The sequence below is a fragment of the Caretta caretta genome, chromosome 21 (genome assembly GCF_965140235.1).
Source record: "Caretta caretta isolate rCarCar2 chromosome 21, rCarCar1.hap1, whole genome shotgun sequence".
Taxonomy (NCBI): Eukaryota; Metazoa; Chordata; order Testudines; family Cheloniidae; genus Caretta; species Caretta caretta.
Window position 1 is genome coordinate 6,323,276 of NC_134226.1, and position 23,163 is coordinate 6,346,438.

The 23,163-nt window shown below is 43.0% G+C and overlaps 1 protein-coding gene across 6 annotated transcripts in view; it reads right to left on the reverse strand.

Moving 5' to 3' along the window:
* Positions 1-23,163, reverse strand: part of SRGAP2 (SLIT-ROBO Rho GTPase activating protein 2) — a 209,083-nt gene that overhangs the window by 112,168 nt on the left and 73,752 nt on the right. For all 6 annotated transcript variants that reach the window (XM_048826403.2, XM_048826402.2, XM_048826401.2 and 3 more), the window contains one exon: positions 10,588-10,780. In XM_048826403.2, the coding sequence (XP_048682360.1) occupies positions 10,588-10,780 (193 nt within the window). The remainder of the gene's footprint in view (positions 1-10,587; positions 10,781-23,163) is intronic.

A 23,163-nucleotide genomic window follows, 5' to 3' on the forward strand; every position in this document is an offset into this window, starting at 1 on the left:
CAATTCCCAGCTGTCCAAACTGCTGCACCGTAACCCCTGAAGCTATTCTAAGAAGGTGCATAGCAGAAATACCAAGGGCCCATGAAAGTTTGGCGACTAAAACTGCTCGTGTCTAATGGCGCCAGACAGCATGTTGACACTGCATGGGGTCACACATGAAAGGCAGTCTTGCAGGAAAAAATCATCTCAAACGCCACAGGATTCTAATTGGAATTGTCACCTTCAAGTCTGTGCAGAAGTGCCACACCCCAATCTCAGCTTCCAATAGCCACCACACAGTAATGCCCCAACTGATTTTTTTAATTCCTTTCATTTCTGTCTGTGGGCTCCGTTAACCCCTTCAGTACCTTGTTAAGGTAGTACCATCTTGCATTTATACAAGTCTATTACCTCTCACTCCAACCTCTTTACAAATAAATGTGATTCATTATTTGGTTGGCAGTGACAATGTGCTCGGCACGAGTAAAAGAGAAAAGGTAAAGGCAATCCCTACACCGAAGAGATTACAATCAAGAGGAGACAGACAGGAAAGACAGGATGCATTGGAAAACGCAGAGGGAAAGATAAATGAAGGGTGAGGTGGTGGTTTGTTTTTTTTATTTTAAGTGCTCCCTGATAATAAAAGCTATACACACACACACACGCAAATTACTTCAGCCACCTCTGAACTGCAGCCGTCTCTGGGGTAGAATGTGGCAGCTGTTTTCACAGCATACAGCAAAGCAACACAACCGTTCCTGAAGACGGGAAGTTAAAAATACAATTTCTAGCCATAACCACAGGCAGAATTGCAGCTATTCTTGCTCACTGCAGTTCTCAGAGGGGCTGGCATATTTTATTCTGTTTCTGATTTCAGGTCACCCACGAAGGAGATGGAAGTGTAAAAGCTGGATGGACTCCCAGCCAGTCCTCTAGGTTTGACAGCATTGCTTCAATGGGTGATCTGTTTGAATTAATTTAAACTAGACATAAGCCCGAACTGCAAAGTTTGGATCTGAACTTTGCCCAAAGTTTAGAGGATGCTGATTCACATGGAGGATGCTGATTCAGCCCAGATCCAAACTCTCCCAAAAGTCAGATCCAGGGCTTGAAACAAACCTCTCTCCTTGTTTAAAGCCTGTGCTACGACAATGGTAGATCTAGGGAGCTGATTTAGGTGAGCCTTAGCTGGACTGGATCTCAGCATTTGTGGGGAGAAACAGGGGGAGAGGGAGGCTGTGCACAGATTAAAAAAACCTTACCAAAGTAATGGTTTCTTAAGGCACGTGGATTTTTTTCGAGCGCTGTCTTTGTAAAGTCCTGCAATTTTCACTAAAGTTTTTTGTCTGTCACCAGAGCAGAGCTAAAGACTAGTAACTTAAAGGACTTTGGATTAAATTGCCCATCCACATGACATCTGTCCAAGGATATTGTGGACCAACAGACCGTTTGGCCCTTCTACTGAAATCATGCGCAAGGGACAGGTGCTGTTCATGAAGTGAGGTGATGCTCCAAGGTATTCCCCAGCCCAGCCCTGGAGCAGAAAATAGCCTTCTCTTAAAGGAGGTGCTAAACAACAGGGCTATGTCTGAGTGAGGAAACAAAGGTGAGGTCAGGGAACAACATCCAAGGGAGAATGAACTTGGCACCAGGGAACAGCTTTGCAATCAATGTAAGCCTCTGAAAGATTTAGCGTTTAAATGAACACTGCCCTGGGATTTCACCTCTGGGAGTACAAAACATCTCCAACTGCTCTTCAACTTTATTAGTAAGCACATTTTCTGTTGTCATGATAGAAATAGGGGCTCAAGAGGGACAGTGCTGAAAACAAACAGTGGCTTGGACTTTATACATCATAAAAAGCAAAAAAAGAACAAGCTCAAATTTTTTAAAACATATTTTACTTGTCACCTTAAAAAGATAGCCTTAAATATAGGCTTCACTAACTGGTCATGTGGCCTCATTAGCCACTGAGTCCTTGTCTACACTAGACTTGATTTCCTAAACGTTTGTACCATTGCTAATACTGGTACAATCATTGAATCTTGGCCAGCAGTAGGATTCCTAGTGCAGGCAAGGCATTGCCAGCATTTCCCCCTTAAGACCAGGCGTTTTGAATGCCTCCTTGAAGGAAAAGTCTTTTCTGTAAGTGGAAATGTTTCAGTCTCCAGCACCCATCGCTGAGTAGAACTCTGCTCATCCAAGGTTTTCCTTTGTTAATCAAGAGAAAACGACTTGGAAGCCTTTGTTTTGGAACCTCCTCCTTTTCCACAGTTGTACAGCATTTGCAAACAGACAGAAAGGAAGAAATTAAAGAAAACAATAGGTCACGTGAAATCCCAAACATTCACAGCTTCCCTTTAATTTAGATTGGTACTCAGTATTAAAAGGGACTTTTGTTTTCTGTGGGAGTGGAGATGGAGAATAATATTTCATCCCTGAGAGGCTGGCGACACAAGAACCAAGTGCTTCATGCATATCACATGGAACTACAGAGCCTGCTGAAGACAAAACATTTCCAAGGAATGGAAGTTACTTTGGACCATGGGTCAGTGTAACTAAGTGTAGTCTTGGACCAGTGCCAGAACCATAGTACTGATGGACTGAAGGATCAGTGACTGTTTTAAAGTCTGATATCATATACAATTCAGGCTAGAAATTGTATTCTCCCCCCTCCCCCCCAGTGGAATATGGGAATCAGCTATCCAGTTGTATATATAGCATGCTTATAGACCTAGTAAGTGATAGATTTTTCAAGTCACAGCATCATGATTATGATCTTACTAATTCCCCATCTCATATCCATTCCAACATTATGTAGCAGCTATCATCTCTTGAATCATGAGATCTAAAACTAATGCTTGACCATCTTCAGACCTTAGAACTTCGTTTACATGGTATTCAGCGTTACTCACACTTCTGCATAGTGGCTGCTAAAATCATGGTGTCAAAGGCAGAGGTGAGAAACAAGGTAGTGTGACAGGGTCGGGCTGGATGGCTACAGGAGAGTAATAGAGGCAGATATATTAGCCCCAGGTTAAGTCGGTCCCTTTTCCCTGGGTAAGGTAACAGGGAAGGTTCCAGAACAATCAAGAACCTTCTGGAAACAATTAAGACAGGCTGATTAGAACACCTGCAGCCAATCAAGAAGCTGCTAGAATCAATTAAGGAAGGCTAATCAGGGCACCTGGGTTTTAAAAAGGAGCTCACTTCAGTTTGTGAACAGTGCACAGCTAAGGAGCTGGGAGCAAGAAGCGCTAGGAGCTGAGACTGAGACCGCATACTGTTGGAGGACTGAGGAGTACAAGCATTATCAGACACCAGGAGGAAGGTCCTATGGTGAGGATAAAAAAGGTGTTGGGAGGAGGCCATGGGAAAGTAACCCAGGGAGTTGCACAGCTGCTCCAGGAGGCACTCTAGACAGCTGCATTCCACGGGGCCCTGGGCTGGAACCTGGAATAGAGGGCGGGCCCGGGTTCCCCCCAAACCTCCCAACTCCTGGTCAGACACAGGAGGAGTCTACCTGGACTGTGGGTTCACGAAAACAGCCAAACTGAGGGCTGCCATGAAGCTCCAAGGCGAGCAAATCCGCCAGTAAGTGCAAGACCCCACCAAGGTAGAGGAGGAATTTTATCACAGTAAACATTAGAATTATGACATTTTGAAGTCTAGTTTATGACCTATCAGGGCTAGAAACTGACAAAAGCTGAATTTCTACCAGGAAAATTGGGTTCCATAGTTCTTCACATGTGCAGCTGCACTGGTGGTCACAATGATAGAAGATTTAGTCTAGACAAACCTCCTGAAGCATGACTGCATCATCTAGCCCTACACAGGGCAAGGACAGATGATACAGTGGTAAAATACCATCTGCAAACTCCCTGTGTCTACACAAGTCTCCACTGGTGGAGAATGATGTGTCTTAACTTTCCAGGTGCAGACAAGACTGCTGAGTAGGTCACTGCAACCAGGGTGAGAAATCAAAAAGATGCGATTCCCAGTTTCCAAAGGAAAACATTTAAAAGGACAAAATATCACTATGATTATTATTTAATAAAATCCATTTTGGTTTGACGCTATTTAATAGTGTATTCATCAGACAAAATATGTTACCAAATCCACCCAAAAACCTGCATTCTCCTCCCCTTAAAATTAGTAACTTCTGAAGACCTAAAATTATGTTTCTCTGTAAACTGCTGATTCAAATCAATATCTTAAGAAAGCCTTCCTGACACTGCTCATGCTCGTTGTAAATTCAAAGAATTTCGAGCACTGACATATACCCTTGCTTTCCAACCCGCCTTCCAAAGATTCCAGTTATGAACATCTGCTGTTTACAAATGCTCAGCCTGAAGACTGCCAGACTTATTCTGCATCCTCTACTTCAATGCATAGGCTGCCAGAAAGTCATCTGAATTTCATGCTGGCATGTCCTGGCCATTCCTCTATTCCGCAGTTGACAGTTGATACTCGGCATCCTACTTCCCAAGATTATCCTGGTTCTCTAAAGCTATTTTATAATCCTCTCTTAAAATAGTCTGCAGTCTTATATTTGCTTAGTCTTTTTTTTTTAATTTCTCCCTTTAAGAAAATCACAGAACATTTGCAATGCTATTTATATCTTCTTCATGGTATTTGCTACTGTGGATGAGTGGGCAGATCAAATCACAGAAGATCCAGAATTTTGATTGTTAGACTGAAAGGTGTGGGCTGAGGGTCTGAGAACTCCTAAGGTGGTTGGATGAACCCTCAGTAGCTGGTAGAAGCTACACTCAGTGTTTTGTCATGCTTCTTTTAAGGAACCTCAAGACTGAAGATCAGTCACGGCAACATCTGCTGCAATGCATGCATCTAGCAAGGGGTACTAAAAAAAGTGCTCACCAAATAAGTACCTCCAATAGAAATATTCTCACTGTTCAGTCTTCTCTACCTGAAAGTCCCCTTTAAAAAAAAAAAGGTCCAAGTTGATAGCTCCAGAAGATATGGCCTAGTGGTTAAAAGCAAGTGAAATCCATGTTCTCATTCTGTCATCAACTCATGCACCATCTTGGTTAAGTCAATCTGTGCCTCGGTTTCCCAAGCTGTAAAACGGGGACAGCAGTCACCCACCTTGGTAAACCACTCAGATGCTCCAGTGAAGGTGGTTATATAATATTGTGCAAACACATACACAACCCGTTTCAATCCACCACTATCTATTCATAGCTATTGTCGGCAGCCAGTAATCTAGGTTTCAAAATATCCCTAAAAGGAAGAGTGTAGCTGCCGCAAACCCAAGCTCTTGATGAGGCCATGCCTAACAAAAATAAACCCAATACAAAAACACAACACAACACACACAAGTCTGCACCTCACAGTGCCCATGTCTACTGCTCTGTTTTCATACAGCAGAGAGAGTGGTGGCCAACTCATTTCAATTTCAAGGCTGAAACTTGGGGCCTGCTGCTCTTAACATCATTCCATTACATGAACCCATGTACAGTAACTTGGCAATTACATGGTAGCTTTTGATTATGAAAGTTCATGCAAATTATAGGGTAACTGCCTGACAAATTTCCTCCTCTAGAAGTTTGTTAGGCCATCTAAAAATTGCCAGTGACAACTGCAAGTGACATGGTAACCTGCCATTGAACAACATGGCATCTTGTGACATAATTACCATGTTATATGAAGGAATGTGTTATTATTGTGTATATTTAGGTTTCTGGCCTCTCAATTACAGAGTTGCCACATGGTTGTGTGTTCTGGAAAGTCATTTTGCAATACCATGGAAATCCACCGGGACAGAAGTCTGACAGTTGGATTTGCTCAGATAGTCTTTTAGGAAGGTTTAGGTTTGAACAGGACTTGAAACATCTGTAAAAAAAGCTTTTGGCTTAATTCCATCTCCACAGTTTAGAAGAGAATAGTGTTTGTGACAGTTAATTATGCTTTCAACTCAACCACAACTAGCAAGGCTGTAACCACAAAGCAGTCACTCAAACGGCTGAATCACAATAACATTCCATTAAATATTAACTACAGGTGTATTCAGTGCTTGAAACAAGGTGAAAGGGGCCTTCTCGGAGGGAAGATGACAACATCTGTCTCGTGAACAACACTCATTCAAGGTTCTGCCTCATTTAGATTTACCATTTTTCTAAATTTGTCCAACAGGACAGACTCCTCCCCCATAACATAAGGACATTTATATCACATATTGCTATTGAATGATGTGCAATGTAACATGGCAGTGCTGCAACAAAATATGGCTACATGGAGACATTTCACTCTTGACCCTGGAAGCACTGCTTGTACAAAGCAAGACTACACAGACAACTAAGATGATGGCACAAATAGCAGAATTCAGTCCTTTCAAAACACCACTGGTAAAGCTGCATCTTCTTTGCAGCTCTGATTGATTCTCTACATTCAAATTCTTGAATGGATTTCCCCTTGCCGACTCCACTGGCCTCATGTTTCTGCCCTCCCTTCAAGGCCCACTCCTGTTATTGTTGTTTCTTTTAAGTCTCCATATCAATTCCTTTGTGAGCTTGTCAGCTTTCTAGTGTCTTCCTTGGTAGCCTTCTTCCATTCTCATTTTCACATCATCTTCCATGCTGCCCTGTACATCCAGAGCAGCCTCCTCCTCCCAATGCATCAGGAATGCTTCCTCAAAATACTTCTGTGAAGCCTTTCAAAAATAATTCCTTTAACATTTCTGTATCATGTTAAACTTATTCCCTTATCTGAAAAACGATGGGCATGTCATCCATTTAGTCTACATCTAATTAAGACTATAAGGTTTGGGCAGGAAGTACATCTCAAGCTTTTAAAGATCCAAGCATCCTCCTGGGCCTCAAAAGACTAACAGTTGGTAAGTGGCTAACCTAAACCCATACTCCCCTCCCTCTTAACCATATACAAGGACTAGGACACCACGTGGCCAGTAGTTACAGCAAAGGATTGGGATCCAAGTCCTGGCTGCTAATCCACACAGAGCCAAATGAGTCACTATGGTATGTGACCTCAGAGAAGTCACTTCAGTTCACTGTGCCTCACCCAGCAAACCTAAGGAATAGTGTAAAAATGCCAGGCCCCACTGAAAGCCATAAGTTGCATCTGTACATAACTTTATGCAAAAACAAAATTGGTTAATTTTAAAGTGAGTTGATTTGAAGAGAAAGATGCTGTGTCTGAGGAGAGACTTGAGGCTTTTTTCTCGCCATGTTATTCCCTGACCCTACCATCATCGAAAATCCGAGCTCCTTGCTTTCCTTCACATTGCACCATTCTAACTAGGACATCCCACAGCAAGAGACCATGCTTTCAATACTAACTTCTTTCCTGATTCTGCTGTGCACTGTTGACTAGTTTGAGAGTGACTGCAGTTCAGTGGTAGGTTAAGCTATTACAGTACGTCTAGGTCTAAATCATGTAGACCTTAAAATAGATAAAGCTAACATGTGAGGTTTGCAAGGACCAGGAATGACTGCAGGATTTAGTCTCTGGAGTTCCAAGTACTTTGGGATGCTATCCCAGTATGAGGTACTCTAGCCACGCCCCATCCCATCCAATCATCTACTAGCCTTGAACATGGTACCTTTGTGCATTAGCCAGCTAAGTGACCGAGCCTGCAGGATCAATAATTTGCTTACTTCCTTAGGTAGTATTTTCAAGTATTGCTTGCATTAACATCGACAAGATGTAATGATGGCCAACCAAACTATACAGGGAACTACCTGGAACAGGTAGTTTCAAAACCATTTTCACTGTTGTGGCCAGAAAACCATCCATATCTAGATTATCCTCACTGGAGGACTAAAGGGGAAAAATAACCCAAAATCTGATGAAATTTTTGCCCTGAAGACTGCTAAATATGGGTTCCAACAAACTACCAGAGAGAGCACAAGTTCCAAAAAGCCAGAAGGCTTCCGCCTGAAAATGCTCTGCTCCGGCCTGGAAAAAGTCAGTGTGAGAGAAGGAATGACCAACAGGATTCCTATAGCCAGCCTTAAGCATGGCTACAGGATGTGACGTGAAAAGCTAAACTAAAGGTTTTCGAGAACACCTTGAATTGCAGCTGGAAGAGGATGGGCCCTCAATACAAAAACATGTGAAGGTGTTATGTGCTAATAATGGCCTGTCCAACTCAGACTGGCTGCATTCTGCACTAGCTGGGGCGTTTTAATCCTTCTGTCACCAGGCAAAATGGCTCCTTATGTTTGAAGAGTTATTAGAAATATAAAATTAGGCTCTTTAAGTAAAGATCACATACATTGAATCCACCTTCTGCAATACTTTGCCTAATACCTTTGAATAACAAACAGTGCAGCATCATTTAGGACCCTGCTGGATTTTTATCAATCACTCCCATATTAAAGAGCCAATCAAAGACTCAAACAAGAGGATAGCAATGTACACCCTTCCAACATTAGATTGTTAATGCAAGAACATTTCCTTTGGGAGGCTTTATACCATCATTTAATATAAATTTATCTTCTCAAATTTCATTGGCAAAACAAGAACAGTCCAATCAGGACGTAGCAGAATTAATTACCATTCAAGAAATGACTTTAGCCCATTTTTAGTGGTGTCTGCAGAAAGCACACGGTTTTCAGTTCCACAGAAGTTTTTACTGCTGCTGGAAAGAAGGACAGCAAAAATCTTCAAGGCACAATTATGTTCTATAAATACATAGAAGAATTCTCTGGCAACCTCTGTTTAATAGCTCTGCTTAGAGGTCAGACTTTGTGGGTGATATAATGCAGTGTGTGTTTTAATGAGGATGTTTGCATTAAGTATCAGTTTGGCCAAGAACAAAAGGTGAGTTACATCTAAACTGTATTAAAAAAAGGAAGTCAAAGGGTGATTATTTAATGGCTTCCAGAGAAAGCTTTCTAGTATAAAAAGGAAAAATGCTGTCCCCCCCCTCCTCCCAGCACCAACAAGGTGTGTCCCCAAATACAGCAATTAAAAAAGCCCAATAGAAAAATATAATGCTGTGATCCAACCTTGCTTGAATTTAAACCAATTTAAACCAACTCTATTTGGGGGGGGGGGGAGCAGATCCAGATGGATCCCTTCAGCAAAAAAAAAAGGCTCATCTGTCCAAAACTGAAGTGATTCATATCCCAAGGCTCCTTCTGCCTGTAGTTGCCACCACAGCTGCTGTCTTGACAACAAAACATGACAAGCTTTGTGCATGTTGGGATATCAGCTGCAGCAGCACCATGCAAGAAAGCCAGGATAAGGGATTCCCTTGTTCTGACGATCTGGCCACAAGATGGTCTCCAAATTTGAAGCTGCTCTGCATTGTATTAGCTTGTGTGCACACTCCCACCAGCATTCCAGCACTGTGCATATATATACACACTCTAGCCTAAATAATAGTTAATAAGATGAACAGACACTCTTGTCCGAGGGCAGAAAAGAAAATATCAGTGGTTTGTCACATCAAACGAAGTTCAGCACATGCTGGGTAATCCCACTCAAGCATGCTGGGTAATCCCACTCAAGCATCAAACTCATCACAACACGGGGGGGGAGGGGGCGCGCGGGGAGGGAGAAGAGGTAGCAGCCAACAAAACATTCAGGGCACCAGAATGTGATGTTTTAATTAAGTGGGAATAGTACAAACCCTGATCTAAAAACAGAAGCTGCACTAGAGAAGCAACTAAAATCATCTGGTCAGAACTGTATCGGATTGTCCTGTTTTACACGTTGTCTCCAACTACCAACTCTCCAGGTAGGGACTCACTTGTTTGGGGCACTTCTTCCATCACGTAACACCCTACACACCCAATGAATATATATAAATGAATAATCTTCTCTGGTTTCCTCCCACTTCATGGTGTCATCATCATGGTAGAATCAATGAAGCCAAAAGTCTTTTACAGACTGACCTGAATCATATGAAAGATCCATTGGAGATTCCATTTATCTGACAGATCTTCTAGCTGAACGATTTTTTAACTTGCCATCACCTTAGTATCTAGGTACCATACACAAAAATTTGGATCTCCTCCCTCCATCTAAATGTACCATGAACTCCACCTCACCATCATTTATGCTACTTTCTTCCTGAGGCCAGGATCAAAAGTGATGGCATTACAGAAGTAAGGGTTTTCTTAGCAGTATACTAACCCTCCCTCCCCCCACTCCCCAGAACTGAGGAGTTTTACTTAATGGATTTTTAACTAAAAAGAGATATATAGCAAACACAATAAATCCATAATATTAGAAAAAAGTATTCCCTTAATAGCCAAGATAAAAGCCAAACTCATCTAGAGAAGAGCTCAGATTCTGCCCTCCACTTTACACGTGTGTCAGCTCCCTCGTTAAGTTATTCTCTGTTTACCACAATACGCCATTCCATTCCCCCTCGGAGTTACACTCCACCAGCAACAGTTGTACTAATCCAGCTAACACCACATAAAAGGGAAACTACTTTTTTCAAACACACACCTGGGTCACTTGGGAGAAAAAGTATTTTCCTTTTAAGTTCCTAACAAAGGGACATGGTGCCCCATTCCCTCCCCTCCCACCCCCAACATGCTATATGTCCGCTCTCTCCTTCCACCCCCACACCCATGCCCAGCCTCCAGAAGAAACTTTGCAAAACTCTACTTGAATTGCTGGTCTTTAGTGCTCCTTGTTTTAGCCAGGAATCTCTCAGCCAACTTCTCCAAGTTCCTTGAATAATCCATCTCGATCTCTGCCTTCTTGCGAAAGAAATCCTGCAAGTCCTGAAGTAGCTGGACCCGAAGCTCGCACTGTTGGTCGAGGCATTTCAGCTGCTCAATGAGTTGCGTGCGAATCTCTGAGCAAGGAGAGAACAAAATGAAATACCAAGTGTTAAACAGAAACCCAACAAAGGAAAACCAAAATGATAAAAGTTACCTAATAAACGAAGGTTAAAATAGCTCTCCCTCCCCACCAAGAGATCACCAAAAGCACCTAATTAACTGTATCCACAGTTAGAAAATGGTTACAATTACCTTTAGGTGACTACGGCCACAGGATGCGAGTAAGGCAACCAGGAACCCAATATTGTACACTTACGAGCAAAGCTCTACTGCTGGAAATGTCATCACTCTTAAGTGTCAAGGGCATATCTGGCATTAAGAAATGGTTACTTCCCAAAAATGTCCTGAAACTCAACCTGGATAAGGACTGCAAAACTTCTTTTTCCCCCCTTCTCCTGTACCTCAGAAATCACTCCACAAAGTCTCTTGATCAAACTCCTTCACGGACTATTCCTGAGGAAAACCAAAGGAGCTGTGTGCGTTTTGGGTATTCCCAAAAGACACCAATTTGGGGTTATTCAGTTAAGTGCAGTTAATGTGCAACCTCCATTATTAACACAGCACCACCAAACTGATAACACCCTTGTTTGGAGAAGCCAGACAGCATTTCCACTTGGACAAAGCCTCCAAAAGTAACACTTTTTCTTCTAAAAAAGGATCTCTCTGAGTGATGTGTGTGTACATGTGTGCCATCCATAAGCATTTTCAGGTACAAGTGTTTTTTAATGCTGTTTATGAAGCAGAATTATTAGCAGCAATACCCGTTTGCATTTATATGGCATATTTCATCTAAGATTTTCAAGGCATTTTACAAATGTGAAATCAGCCCCTGAAGCCTTTGGAGATGGGTTGTTAATCTCATTTTCCTGATGGAGAAAAGGACACACAGAATGGTTAATGAGTAGCCCACATTCACACAGTGAATCAGCGTGAAGCAGAGATGTCAGAGTCCCCTGCTTTAAAAAAATATATATATCAGAATTGGCGGTTACTGAGTTACTAGGAGAATATTTAGCTTCCAACTCTAGCAATTAACACAAGAAAAATAATAAAATATGTACTTTCATCTCAGGATCTCTGGGCGCTCAAACATTAATTAGAGCTGCCTATCATCACTGGTGATTTGCTGCTGCTTCTTCCTAAGTGTTGAAAAAACATGTTGTTCCAGGACTGAATTTAAACAGCAGTGTAACTTAACAAATGAAGTACTTAACATTCAGGTCTTCTTCTACATGCACAGCTTTGTTTATGCCTGTGGATTGCATGGATGCAAAGCTTTAGGATAATGGTTTTATTTGCGGTTGTGGTTGGAAAGTACTTATTCCTAGAATGATCCATTTGAAAAACCTAACAGACACTGAAAAAAACTAACAAGACCATTTTTCATGGCAGTACATACTGACAATAAACAAACATTAGAGCAACCAGCTTTGCTTGCCTCCTTGAGCACATCTGTCCTCTTATCACTGACTAATATACCAGGATCCAGCTCTGACCAATTTACCCTGCCAATGCACCACAAAGACCAGCAGGGCAGTGTGAAAAAGAAACAGTTCCATGGAGTTCAGTGACAACTCTCAACCAAAGTGATCATGCACCTTTATTTGTGGGGTGGGGTAGAGGGAGAAAGGGGGAGCAGCGGTAAGGGATTTTGTTTCAGGTTGTTCGTTCTCCCCCCCCCCCCAAATCAGGATATTAGTTAATTTTTTCTTCAAGTTATGTGATAACTTAAGGCTCTCAAATTTGAGTTAAAAGAAAAGGAGTACTTGTGGCACCTTAGAGACTAACCAATTTATTTGAGCATGAGCTTTCGTGAGCTACAGCTCACTTCATCAGATGTATACCGTGGAAACTGCAGCAGACTTTATATATACAGAGAATATGAAACAATACCTCCTCCCACCCCACTGTCCTGCTGGTAATAGCTTATCTAAAGTGATCATCAGGTGGGCCATTTCCAGCACAAATCCAGGTTTTCTCACCCTCCACCCCCCCACACAAATTCACTCTCCTGCTGGTGCTAGCCCATCCAAAGTGACAACTCTTTACATAATCAAGTCGGGCTATTTCCTGCACAAATCCAGGTTCTCTCACATCCCCCCCACCCCCATACACACACAAACTCACTCTCCTGCTGGTAATAGCTCATCTAAACTGACCACTCTCCAAGTTTAAATCCAAGTTAAACCAGAACATCGGGGGGGGGGGGGGTGGTAGAAAAAAACAAGAGGAAACAGGCTACCTTGCCTAATGACTTAGCCACTCCCAGTCTCTATTTAAGCCTAAATTAGTAGTATCCAATTTGCAAATGAATTCCAATTCAGCAGTTTCTCGCTGGAGTCTGGAGTTGAAGTTTTTTTGTTTTAAGATAGCGACCTTCATGTCTGTGATTGCGTGACCAGAGAGATTGAAGTGTTCTCCGACTGGTTTATGAATGTTATAATTCTTGACATCTGATTTGTGTCCATTTATTCTTTTACGTAGAGACTGTCCAGTTTGACCAATGTACATGGCAGAGGGGCATTGCTGGCACATGATGGCATATATCACATTGGTGGATGTGCAGGTGAACGAGCCTCTGATAGTGTGGCTGATGTTATTAGGCCCTGTGATGGTGTCCCCGAATAGATATGTGGGCACAATTGGCAACGGGCTTTGTTGCAAGGATAAGTTCCTGGGTTAGTGGTTCTGTTGTGTGGTATGTGGTTGTTGGTGAGTATTTGCTTCAGGTTGCGGGGCTGTCTGTAGGCAAGGACTGGCCTGTCTCCCAAGACTTGTGAGAGTGTTGGGTCATCCTTTAGGATAGGTTGTAGATCCTTAATAATGCGTTGGAGGGGTTTTAGTTGGGAGCTGAAGGTGACCGCTAGTGGCGTTCTGTTATTTTCTTTGTTAGGCCTGTCCTGTAGTAGGTAACTTCTGGGAACTCTTCTGGCTCTATCAATCTGTTTCTTTACTTCTGCAGGTGGGTATTGTAGTTGTAAGAAAGCTTGACAGAGATCTTGTAGGTGTTTGTCTCTGTCTGAGGGGTTGGAGCAAATGCGGTTGTATCGCAGAGCTTGCTGGAAATGGCCCACCTGATGATCACTTTAGATAAGCTATTACCAGCAGGACAGTGGGGTGGGAGGAGGTATTGTTTCATATTCTCTGTATATATAAAGTCTGCTACAGTTTCCACGGTATGCATCTGATGAAGTGAGCTGTAGCTCACGAAAGCTCATGCTCAAATAAATTGGTTAGTCTCTAAGGTGCCACAAGTACTCCTTTTCTTTTTGCGAATACAGACTAACACGGCTGTTACTCTGAAACCTGTCAAATTTGAGTTGACTTTTGTAAGAGTTTAAATTGGAAGCCTTGCTTTCCCAACAGTATACCATCCAAGGCAGTTCGGAACATACAGTTCAAGGGGAAGTTAAAGCTTGTGATTCCCCATAGCTCCCCCTCCCGCCCAGCTGCCCTAACTGCTACATGAGGGCAAACCTGGTCAACTGTAACTTTTTTCTGGTTGGAGAACTCATGCATCTTGAATCCCTCAGTCAGGGAAAATAAAAATTACATGCAAATATGCAAGCTTATAGTCGTGTGCATTTATTTGCCGTCAAAACACTGAGCCACATTCATTCCTTCAGGCAGAGGGAATTGTCAATTACACCTCCTTCTCCTAGTGTGGCCTGCTACAAAACACAGGGTGGGGTTCACACTCTGGGAAAGGTACCACTGCCATCTGTTCTCTAGTCAGGGTTAGATTCCATTTCCATCGGGGCTCCATAGAAGCCAAGCCAGGGGACACTACAATGGACAGGCACACAGTGTTCTTTTAAGTGCACACTGATCATGATCCATGGGCTTCTTGGAAAGGGCCAGTGAAACCATTCATGTTGCCAACTGTGGAGTACCCTACATAGGCAATGTTAAGAAAAACAAAAACACATCCTACATGTTTTATGTCTTGCAAATTTGTGATACTCTGCTGCACATTCATTTCCACATGATAGTAATATTTCAGGATTTACAGAGGTTGGAGGAAGCAAAACACTTAACACAAAATTTACTAGCAATTATTTAATGGTTGATACTCAGTCTACACTATTTCTTCCCCATTCCGCTTTCTCCCCATTTACAAAAGCAGTAATCGATTTGCAAGGCTTTGTAGGCGTGATGAGCTTATTAACGTGCTATGCAAATAGACCTCTTTTCCACCTATGGCTTTGTCGGTAAGACTGATACAGGAATGAAGGTGAGCCAGCTATACAACAGACTGAGGAGCAGACAGAGCATTCCATAAGGAATGTGCCGTAATTCAGTGTTTCCTTGGTGTAATGAATCAGTCTCCGCACCACTTAACCTGGTACTCATTTGGAAGTCTGCCATTCTGACACAGAACATCCTGCAAAGCCAACCCCATTAATGAATTTCTCCTCCTTCCACCCCCACCCCCCTCAAGTAAAACTGATTGTCACATACAGCCAGGTGGTGTTGCTATGTGGTAACTAAGGAAAGACTCCCATTGATTTCAGTGAACTTTGCCTCAAGCTCTAAAGCTTTAACAGGGTAAAAAAAATTGTAGCTAGTATACACAGGTAACAGAGGCACCTGTGAAGTAGATTCCAATCTGTGCCCCAGTAAAAATGGCACACGCATCATGCATGCAGCAAGTCAGTGGCATGCAACGGGTCGTTAACAATTTCTACTACAGAAGTATGACCACTCACATCCCTATTAGAAAGTGGAGTAGAAAGTTGTGGGTTTGTTTTTGTTTTTGTTTTTGTTTTTTTTTAAATAAGAGGAGTTCTATTACCAGGGTGCAGGGGAGGAGCACAACCGTGCCGAGAACTATCTAGAACAGGGTGTCTCAAACTTCATTGCACTGTGACCCCCCTTCTGACAACAAAAATTACTATGTGTCCCCAGGAAGGGGGACCGAAGCCTGAGGCCTGCCGCCCAGAACTGAAGCCAAAGCCTGAGCTCCGCTGCCCAGGGCTGAGGCCCTTGGGATTTGGCTTCAGCCCTCAGCAGTGGGGCTCAGACTTTGGCTTCAGCGCCAGGCTCCACCAAGTTTAACGCCAGCCCTGGTAACCCCATTAAAATAGGGTCACGACCCATTTTGGGGTCCCAACCCACAGTTTGAGAACCACTGATCTAGAATCTTGCCCTTTTTCAATGCCCCAATTTTAGAGGGCCCTATCAAATAGATTTTGAAGTTAGTTAATTAACTGATCTATTGCTTGTAGATGCTCCCTCCAAATGCTTGGAAAGGAAAATACCTCTTTCTTCCTATTTTGTAATATCTTGTTTTTTACATTTAGCAAATTGGTTATGATTTTCACCCTATGGTTCCAAAAATAGCAGTTAAAAATTAAAACGGCATATTCTGTTTGCTCCATTATTTATGTACCGGGGTCCTCTGGACTGTAGCCCAGCTCCTGACAGGTCTGCTAGTGAACCATTGCTCCAGAGACTCAAGGGAGCACTGACAGTGGCTCGATTTTCCCCTCAAATTTTGTAATAGTGGCGGAAGAAAAATATGTTTCTCTGGAACGTTTCCAGTCCCACGAGCAGGGCCAATTAGACAGGCAGAACTGCAAGGTCTCAATGCGTGGATGAAACATGGTGTTTGAAGGAGGAATTTAGGTTTTTTAGGAACTGGACGGCCTTTTTGGGAAAGGAAGAGTCTAGAGAGGAAGCTCCACCAAAACCAAAATGTAGAAAGACTGCTAGAATGTAAGGGCTGGGGAAAGACGACAGGTGCTGAGGAGCACACAGTTCAGACAGACACATCCTTTATGGAGGGATTTATTAAAGGGGATACTCTATATTCTAGCAAAGAGGAGATGATAGAAGTTGATAAAGTACAAGTAGGAACTGAAGAAAGGAAAGAAAAGGGAAGAAAGAGTCCCATTCAATTACACCACATGAAGGCAGACAGCCAAATATTGACAAATCTGATAAGTGCCTGTGTATAAATAACAGAGCAGGTCACACTGGTGAGAAGTGGCATTGTACATGAAAGAAAGCAAAGTCAAATATAGTAAAAACCTTAAATGAATCAAACAATACCACAGAAGCTCTATGGATAGAAATTCCAAGCATTAATAAGGGTATAGCAGCGGGAATATAATACCAAGCACCTGACAGGTCCTAGACTCTGACTGAAATGCTCAGAGATTAAAGAAGCTACAAAAACAGAAGACCCAATAACGATGGATAAGGCTACGATTTAGAAATAGGTCTTTTTAGTAGAAGTCATGGACAGGTCACGGGTAATAAACAAAAATTCACGGTCCGTGACCTGTCCATGATTTTTTTTTTTACTAAAAATACCAGTGACCAAACCTTGGGAAGGGGCCCCTGCTGGGGGGAGAGGGCTCCGTGACTTCCGCGACCTCCATGACAGACGCTGAGCCCTAATAATGGGGGATTTCAACTAGTTCACTACTGACTGTGTACATGTCACCTTAGGATGGGATGCAGAGAAAAAAGTTTAATACATCATTAATGACTGCTTCTTGGAGCAGCTCGTTATGGAACGCACAAGGGGAGAGGCAGTTCTTCATTCAGTCTTAAGTGGTGCACAGGATTAGGTTTAAGAGGTGAACATAGCTGAACTACTCAGTCATAGCAACCGTAATGGAATTAAATTTAACATCTTTGGAGGGGGAATAATTCTCAAGCAGCCCACCACAGCTGCATTGAACTTCAGAAAAAGGCAACTGCACAAAAATGAGGAAGTTAGTTAAATGGAAACTAAAAGGAGCAGTCAGTCACCCGAGGAAAATGCCTGCAAGCTGCATGGAATCTTTTTAAAAATACTATAATAGAGGCTCAAACAATATGCTTACCCCAAATAAAAAAAAAAATACTAAGAGGACCCAAAAAATGCCACAGTGGTTAGACAGAGTAAAAGAGGCAGTGAGAGACAGAGACATCCTTTAACAATTGAAGGTGAAATCCTATTGAGGAAGACAGAAAGGAACACAAGCATGAGGACACAGGTCATCTAGTGGATACAGTGTACGTAGACTTTCAGAAAGCCTTTGACAAGGTCCCTCACCAAAAGTTCTAAAGGAAAGTAGGCAGGCCTGGAATGAGAGGGATCGTTCCCTCATGGATCAATAACTGGTTAAAAGATAAGAAACAAAAGGGTAGGAATAAAGGTTAAGTTTTCACAGTGGAGAGAGATAAATAGCAGGGTTTCCCCAAACACCTGTACAATACCACTGCTGTTCAACATATTCATAAAGGATCTGAGAAGCGTGGTATAACACCAAAGTGGCAAAGTTGGCAGATGATACAAAGTTACTCAAGACAGTTAAATCCATAAGTGACTAGGAAGAGTTACAAAGGGATCTCACAAAACTGGGTCACTGTGCAACAAAATGGCAGACAAAATGGTATTGATAAACCCAAAGCAATGCACATTAGAAAACAATCCCAACTACACATACACAACGGTGAGGTCTAAATTAGCTGTTACCACTCAAAGACCCCTTGGCCATCGTGGATAGTTCTCAAACATCCGCTCACTGTGATGGACAGTCAGTCAAAAAGCTAACAATGTGAGGAACCTTTAGGAAAGGGATAGGTAATAGGACAGAAAATATAATGCCACTATATAAATCCATGGTATGCCTACACCTTGAATACTGCGTGCAGTTCTAGTTGCCCCATCTCAAAAAAGACGTTAGAACTGAAAAAAAAATACAGAAAACAGCAACAAAAATTATTAGGAGTATGGAACAGCTTCCATATGAGGAGAGATTAGAAAGACTGCAACTGTTCAGCTCAGAAAAGAGACAACCCAAGGGGATAAGATAGAGGTCTATAAAATCATTGTGTGGAGAGTGTGAATAGGGGAGTGTTATTTATCCCTTCAGGAAACGCAGGAACCAGGGGTCACCCAAAGAATTTAACAGGCACTAGGTTTAAAACAAACATAAGGAAGCACTTCTTCACATACACACAGTCAACCTGTGGAACTCGTTGCCAGGGGATGTTGTGAAGACCGAAAGTATTACTAGGCTCAAAAAAGAATTAGTTAAGTTCATGGAGGATAGGTCCATCAATGGCTATTAGCCAAAATGGTCAGAGATGCAATGCCATGATCTGGGCGTCCCTAAGCCTTCAACTACCAGATGCTAGGACTGGACAGCAGGGGGTGGATCCCTCAGTAATTGCCCCGTTCTGTTCATTCCCTCTGAAGCATCTGACACTGGCCACTGTCAGAAGACGAGATACTAGGCTAGATGGACCATTGGTCTGACCCAGTATGGCAATTGTTGTGTTATTATGTTCTTAAATATGCCTCCTGCTGTATAGCAAAAGGTGTAAAACAATGCACAGGACAGCCTTCTTGTTTCCCTCTAAGACAAGGGCGGGCAAACTTTTTGGCCTGAGGGCCGCATCTGGTTTCAGAAATTTTAAGGAGGGCCAGTTAGGGGAGGCTGTGCCTCCCCAAATAGCCAGGCATGGCCTGGCCCCTGCCCCCTACCCAACCCCTCCCTCTGCTTCTCGCCCCCTGACGGGCCCCCCAGGACTCCTGCCTCATCCAACCACCCCTTCTCCCTGAGCACCCAGGAACCCCTGCTCCCATTCAACCTCCCTGTTCCCTGCCCCCTGATTGCCTTGACCTCTATCCACACCCCCGGCCCCTGACCACCCCTGCCCTCTATCCAACCCTCCTCCCCACCGTGCTGCCTGGAGCACCGGTGGCTGGCGGCACGGCTGCACCAGGAGAGCAGCCATGCATTGCGCAGCACCAAGCGTGGGGTCAGGCTGGGCTCTGCAGCTGTGCTGCCCCAGGAGCTTGCAGCCCCGAGCATTGCTCCAGCAGCGCAGTGAGCTGAGGCTGCAGAGGAGGGGAAACAGCAGGGGAGGGGTCGGGGGTGAGCCTCCCAGGCCAGGAGCTCAGGGGCTGGGCAGAACGGTCCTGCGGGCCATAGTTTGCCCACCTCTGCTCTAAGATTAGCTCATGTAGCCACATGATAGCTAGTTTCCTCCATTAAACACTCTCAGCTGAATTACTGTCCCACACTCGGAGAGGCTATGATGGTCACTTCTCACAAAAGCTTATTTTATATTGTATCCATCAGATGAACAGATCAAAGTGGATTCAGGGTTTTCCCTTAAACCGATATGGAAGCGAAGAGCACAGCTCAGATTCAGCAACCACTTGCCTCATATCTACTTGCACATTTAGAGCTTGATTATCTGCATTAGGTTATCTTGAAGGGGGAAGTCAGCTACTCCACTGGCACATGCAAGTGCAATCGCTGGTATTGGAAGCAATACTCAGGATGTGTCAAGGCAAGGTTGGGATTGGGGTGGAGTGGAAGACAAAGATATAGCTAAGAGCAGTAATGCAGTTGCTACATTCCCTGCATTAGTTATTTCTTCCCACTCTTGATACCTTATGATTGATTGCTTAGGAAAGTAGCTGTAAGGCAAACTCAACAATTCTGCACCAATAATGTTCTTGTTTTAACTGCTCAGGAAATCACTTCCATAGCAAGTAGGAAAACCAAAACCAAGCACACACCAAAGCTCAGTTCAATGACTGCCTGATTCTGCCAGGCTTTCTAACTGGTTCACAAGCACCCTGAACTTGCATTGACCTCAGTACTTCACAGCACTGGGACCTGCATGAGGGACAAAGAACTAAGATGCAGGAAGACTACAGAGGAAGAAAAGTCATGAACTTCAGTGTATGGGTCATTTGCAGAAAATTCAGCCCCCTATCCTGCTTTGTGCTGAGTGACCTCAACTCCCAAAGCCTTCAGTGGGAATGGAGGACACTCAGTGCTTTGCAGACTCAGGCCTTTTGATAGGCTCAACTTTTCATGGTTTGGTTCTGGACACAGGATTGCAATCCAAACACGTTCAAATTCCAGGACTGTTTACAATGGGGGATGTGACGGGTGGCATGGGCACCCTCTTGACTTTCGAAGTTGACTGCAAAAAAGAACATTGCTCTCTCTCTGAAGAAGCTGGGTGCCAAATCAAAGAGAAAAACTAAAAAAACAAGAGGTCTTATAAGTCTTATTAAAGAGACTTGCACTGTCATTCTACAATCATTTAAAATCTAATGGTAAGTTAATTGAGCAAATGCTTCTCGAACTGCCTCACATGCACCTCGCCTGCTAAACACCAAGACTAATTGTAACCTTTCCGTTTAGCAAAATATGCTGCGTCACGACTTTTTCTTGTAAATACATGCACTGTTTCTGTGAGAGGAAAAGTAACAGCTGATTGGGCTGTATGCACTGGGGAACAATAGGCTATTGAACACAAGTGCACCCAGTCTGCGAGGTTGAGCTGAAGCAAGGCAACCTTGATCAGTTGTTTTATTTTTTAACCAGTACTTTGCTCTGGCCACAAATAAAATAAATTCAAGAATGCTGGAATTTCCTGAGGCTCACTCAGCTTTCTAGGATATGAAACATCTATTTGTTATCCCACCGCTTAAACATGCCTGAGGATTTTTTTCCAGACCTACTGTCAGAACATAGCAGCGCAACATGTGCTGTCAACTGTGGGTTACTATATTACACTGGAGCTTTTGTGACATTGCAGTCGCAATACACAGATTTTTTTTTATTTCAGTTCATTGGTTTGGCATCCCTTAAATTACACACCCCAAACACACATCTTTTTAAAAAATGCTTCATTCCTTTCCTATTTTAAAAATTAAAGCCTTAAGTAACCATTTGCTAATACCACTATTTGCTGCAAACCAAGTCACAGAATCAGTATCATCCAGAATCTGTTTTCATACGGACACTATTTTAAGGTCACACAGATGTTTAATCTCACCTCATCCATCACTGTGTGTTCTCAAACTTGGACAGTTTCCAGCTCCTATTACTACACTGCTGGGTTTTCAAGTTAGTAGCAGAGTGGCTTCTGCGGTCTTTACCCATCTCGGTCTCTCCCAGCCTTTACATGATACCATGCTCTTTCTTGCTTTGGAGAGTTTAAGGCAACCCCCCACTCCCCCAAAGAATGATTGCATTAAATATGGAAACCCTCAGCCTATCCTCAGCCAAAGCAAATGTTGCCCTGATTCTTGTACCTGTTTTCCCCAACACTTCAATAGGACCAGCACTTTAAGGAGCTGCAATTTCAATGACCCCTTCTGTTGAGTTGGTCACTGCCGGGAAGTAATTACTATTATTTGTCTGGCATTAAAGCTACAGAGGGCATTAGATCCACATCATAAATTGTTGCCATTCCACATTCAGCTGTTTCCAAAGGTGAAGCAGCTTTAACCCCACTTTATAGATGGGGAACCTGGGGCCCAGGGAGGGGAAGAGACCTTCTCAGCGTCATGCAGAGTCAGTGGCAGAACCAGGACTTAGACCCCAAGTCTTCCTATTCCAAATACAGTGCCTTACGCCAATACTGGAACAAGCTACCTCCTTCCCACAAACACAGCGTAGCCAATAAATACATACCCCAAAGTCTCCCAAGGTAAGAGAAGGAGGAAAAAAGAAAGGTTCCAGCTATTTACAATTCGATTAAATAGTAACAAGAGGAAAACAGTATGCCTTGTAAATCACTTCCAACATCATGTTATAAAGATCCTTAATTATAAAGGGCAGGGATGAAGAATAAAATATAAAATCTAGACAGCTGCATAATTTTTCATCCCTTTCCTAGCCATCTTCAGTACTTCAACCTCAGCATTTGTAAGTAGTTTCAAGGACAGACCTTAACTGCCATCTGGCTTGTCCTGTAATTTGTGAATTAAGGTAGGTAGCGAGGGTAAGCGTTGACACTGTACATTATGTTTTATTCATAAATTTATCGTTTAGTAGATTCCATCTAACTACATAGCTTCCCCTCCCACCTTTTCTTGTTAATTCCCCACTGAATCCCATGTACAGATGCAGGCTGAACGAAAGGAAAACATGGAAAAGCAGCTGCTAAAAAGCAATTGCTAACTGCGCGTTGCCATTTTCCTATACAAGATAAAACCGGCTGCAAGTTTTTTTCATTTTGAAGAATAAGGTAAAAGTTCAGCAATTCCTTCCTCAACTCTTAAGTCAGACATGTGAGTCAGAAATCATGTAGGACTGCCAGATTCCCTCAGTCCACTTAAAGTGGCAATCAGACTGGGGGAAAACTGACCTGTGTAATATGTACCATTTTCAAAAGCAAACCAATTTACTATATCCAGGTATTATTACGTAGATGAGCCAGACAACTCTCCTTCCCTCTATACAATTAGCATTCTACTGTGCATACAATGTCCATGTCCCAGCCTGCTGTGCAAGGCACTGTTACTGGTCCATAACCATTCACAATCATGGTCATTCAGGTACAAACTCACCCACCTTGGCTTTTTTCGGATTCCTTGGGTCCATCATTTGGGAGGCACATTTTAATTACCGTACAATTATTT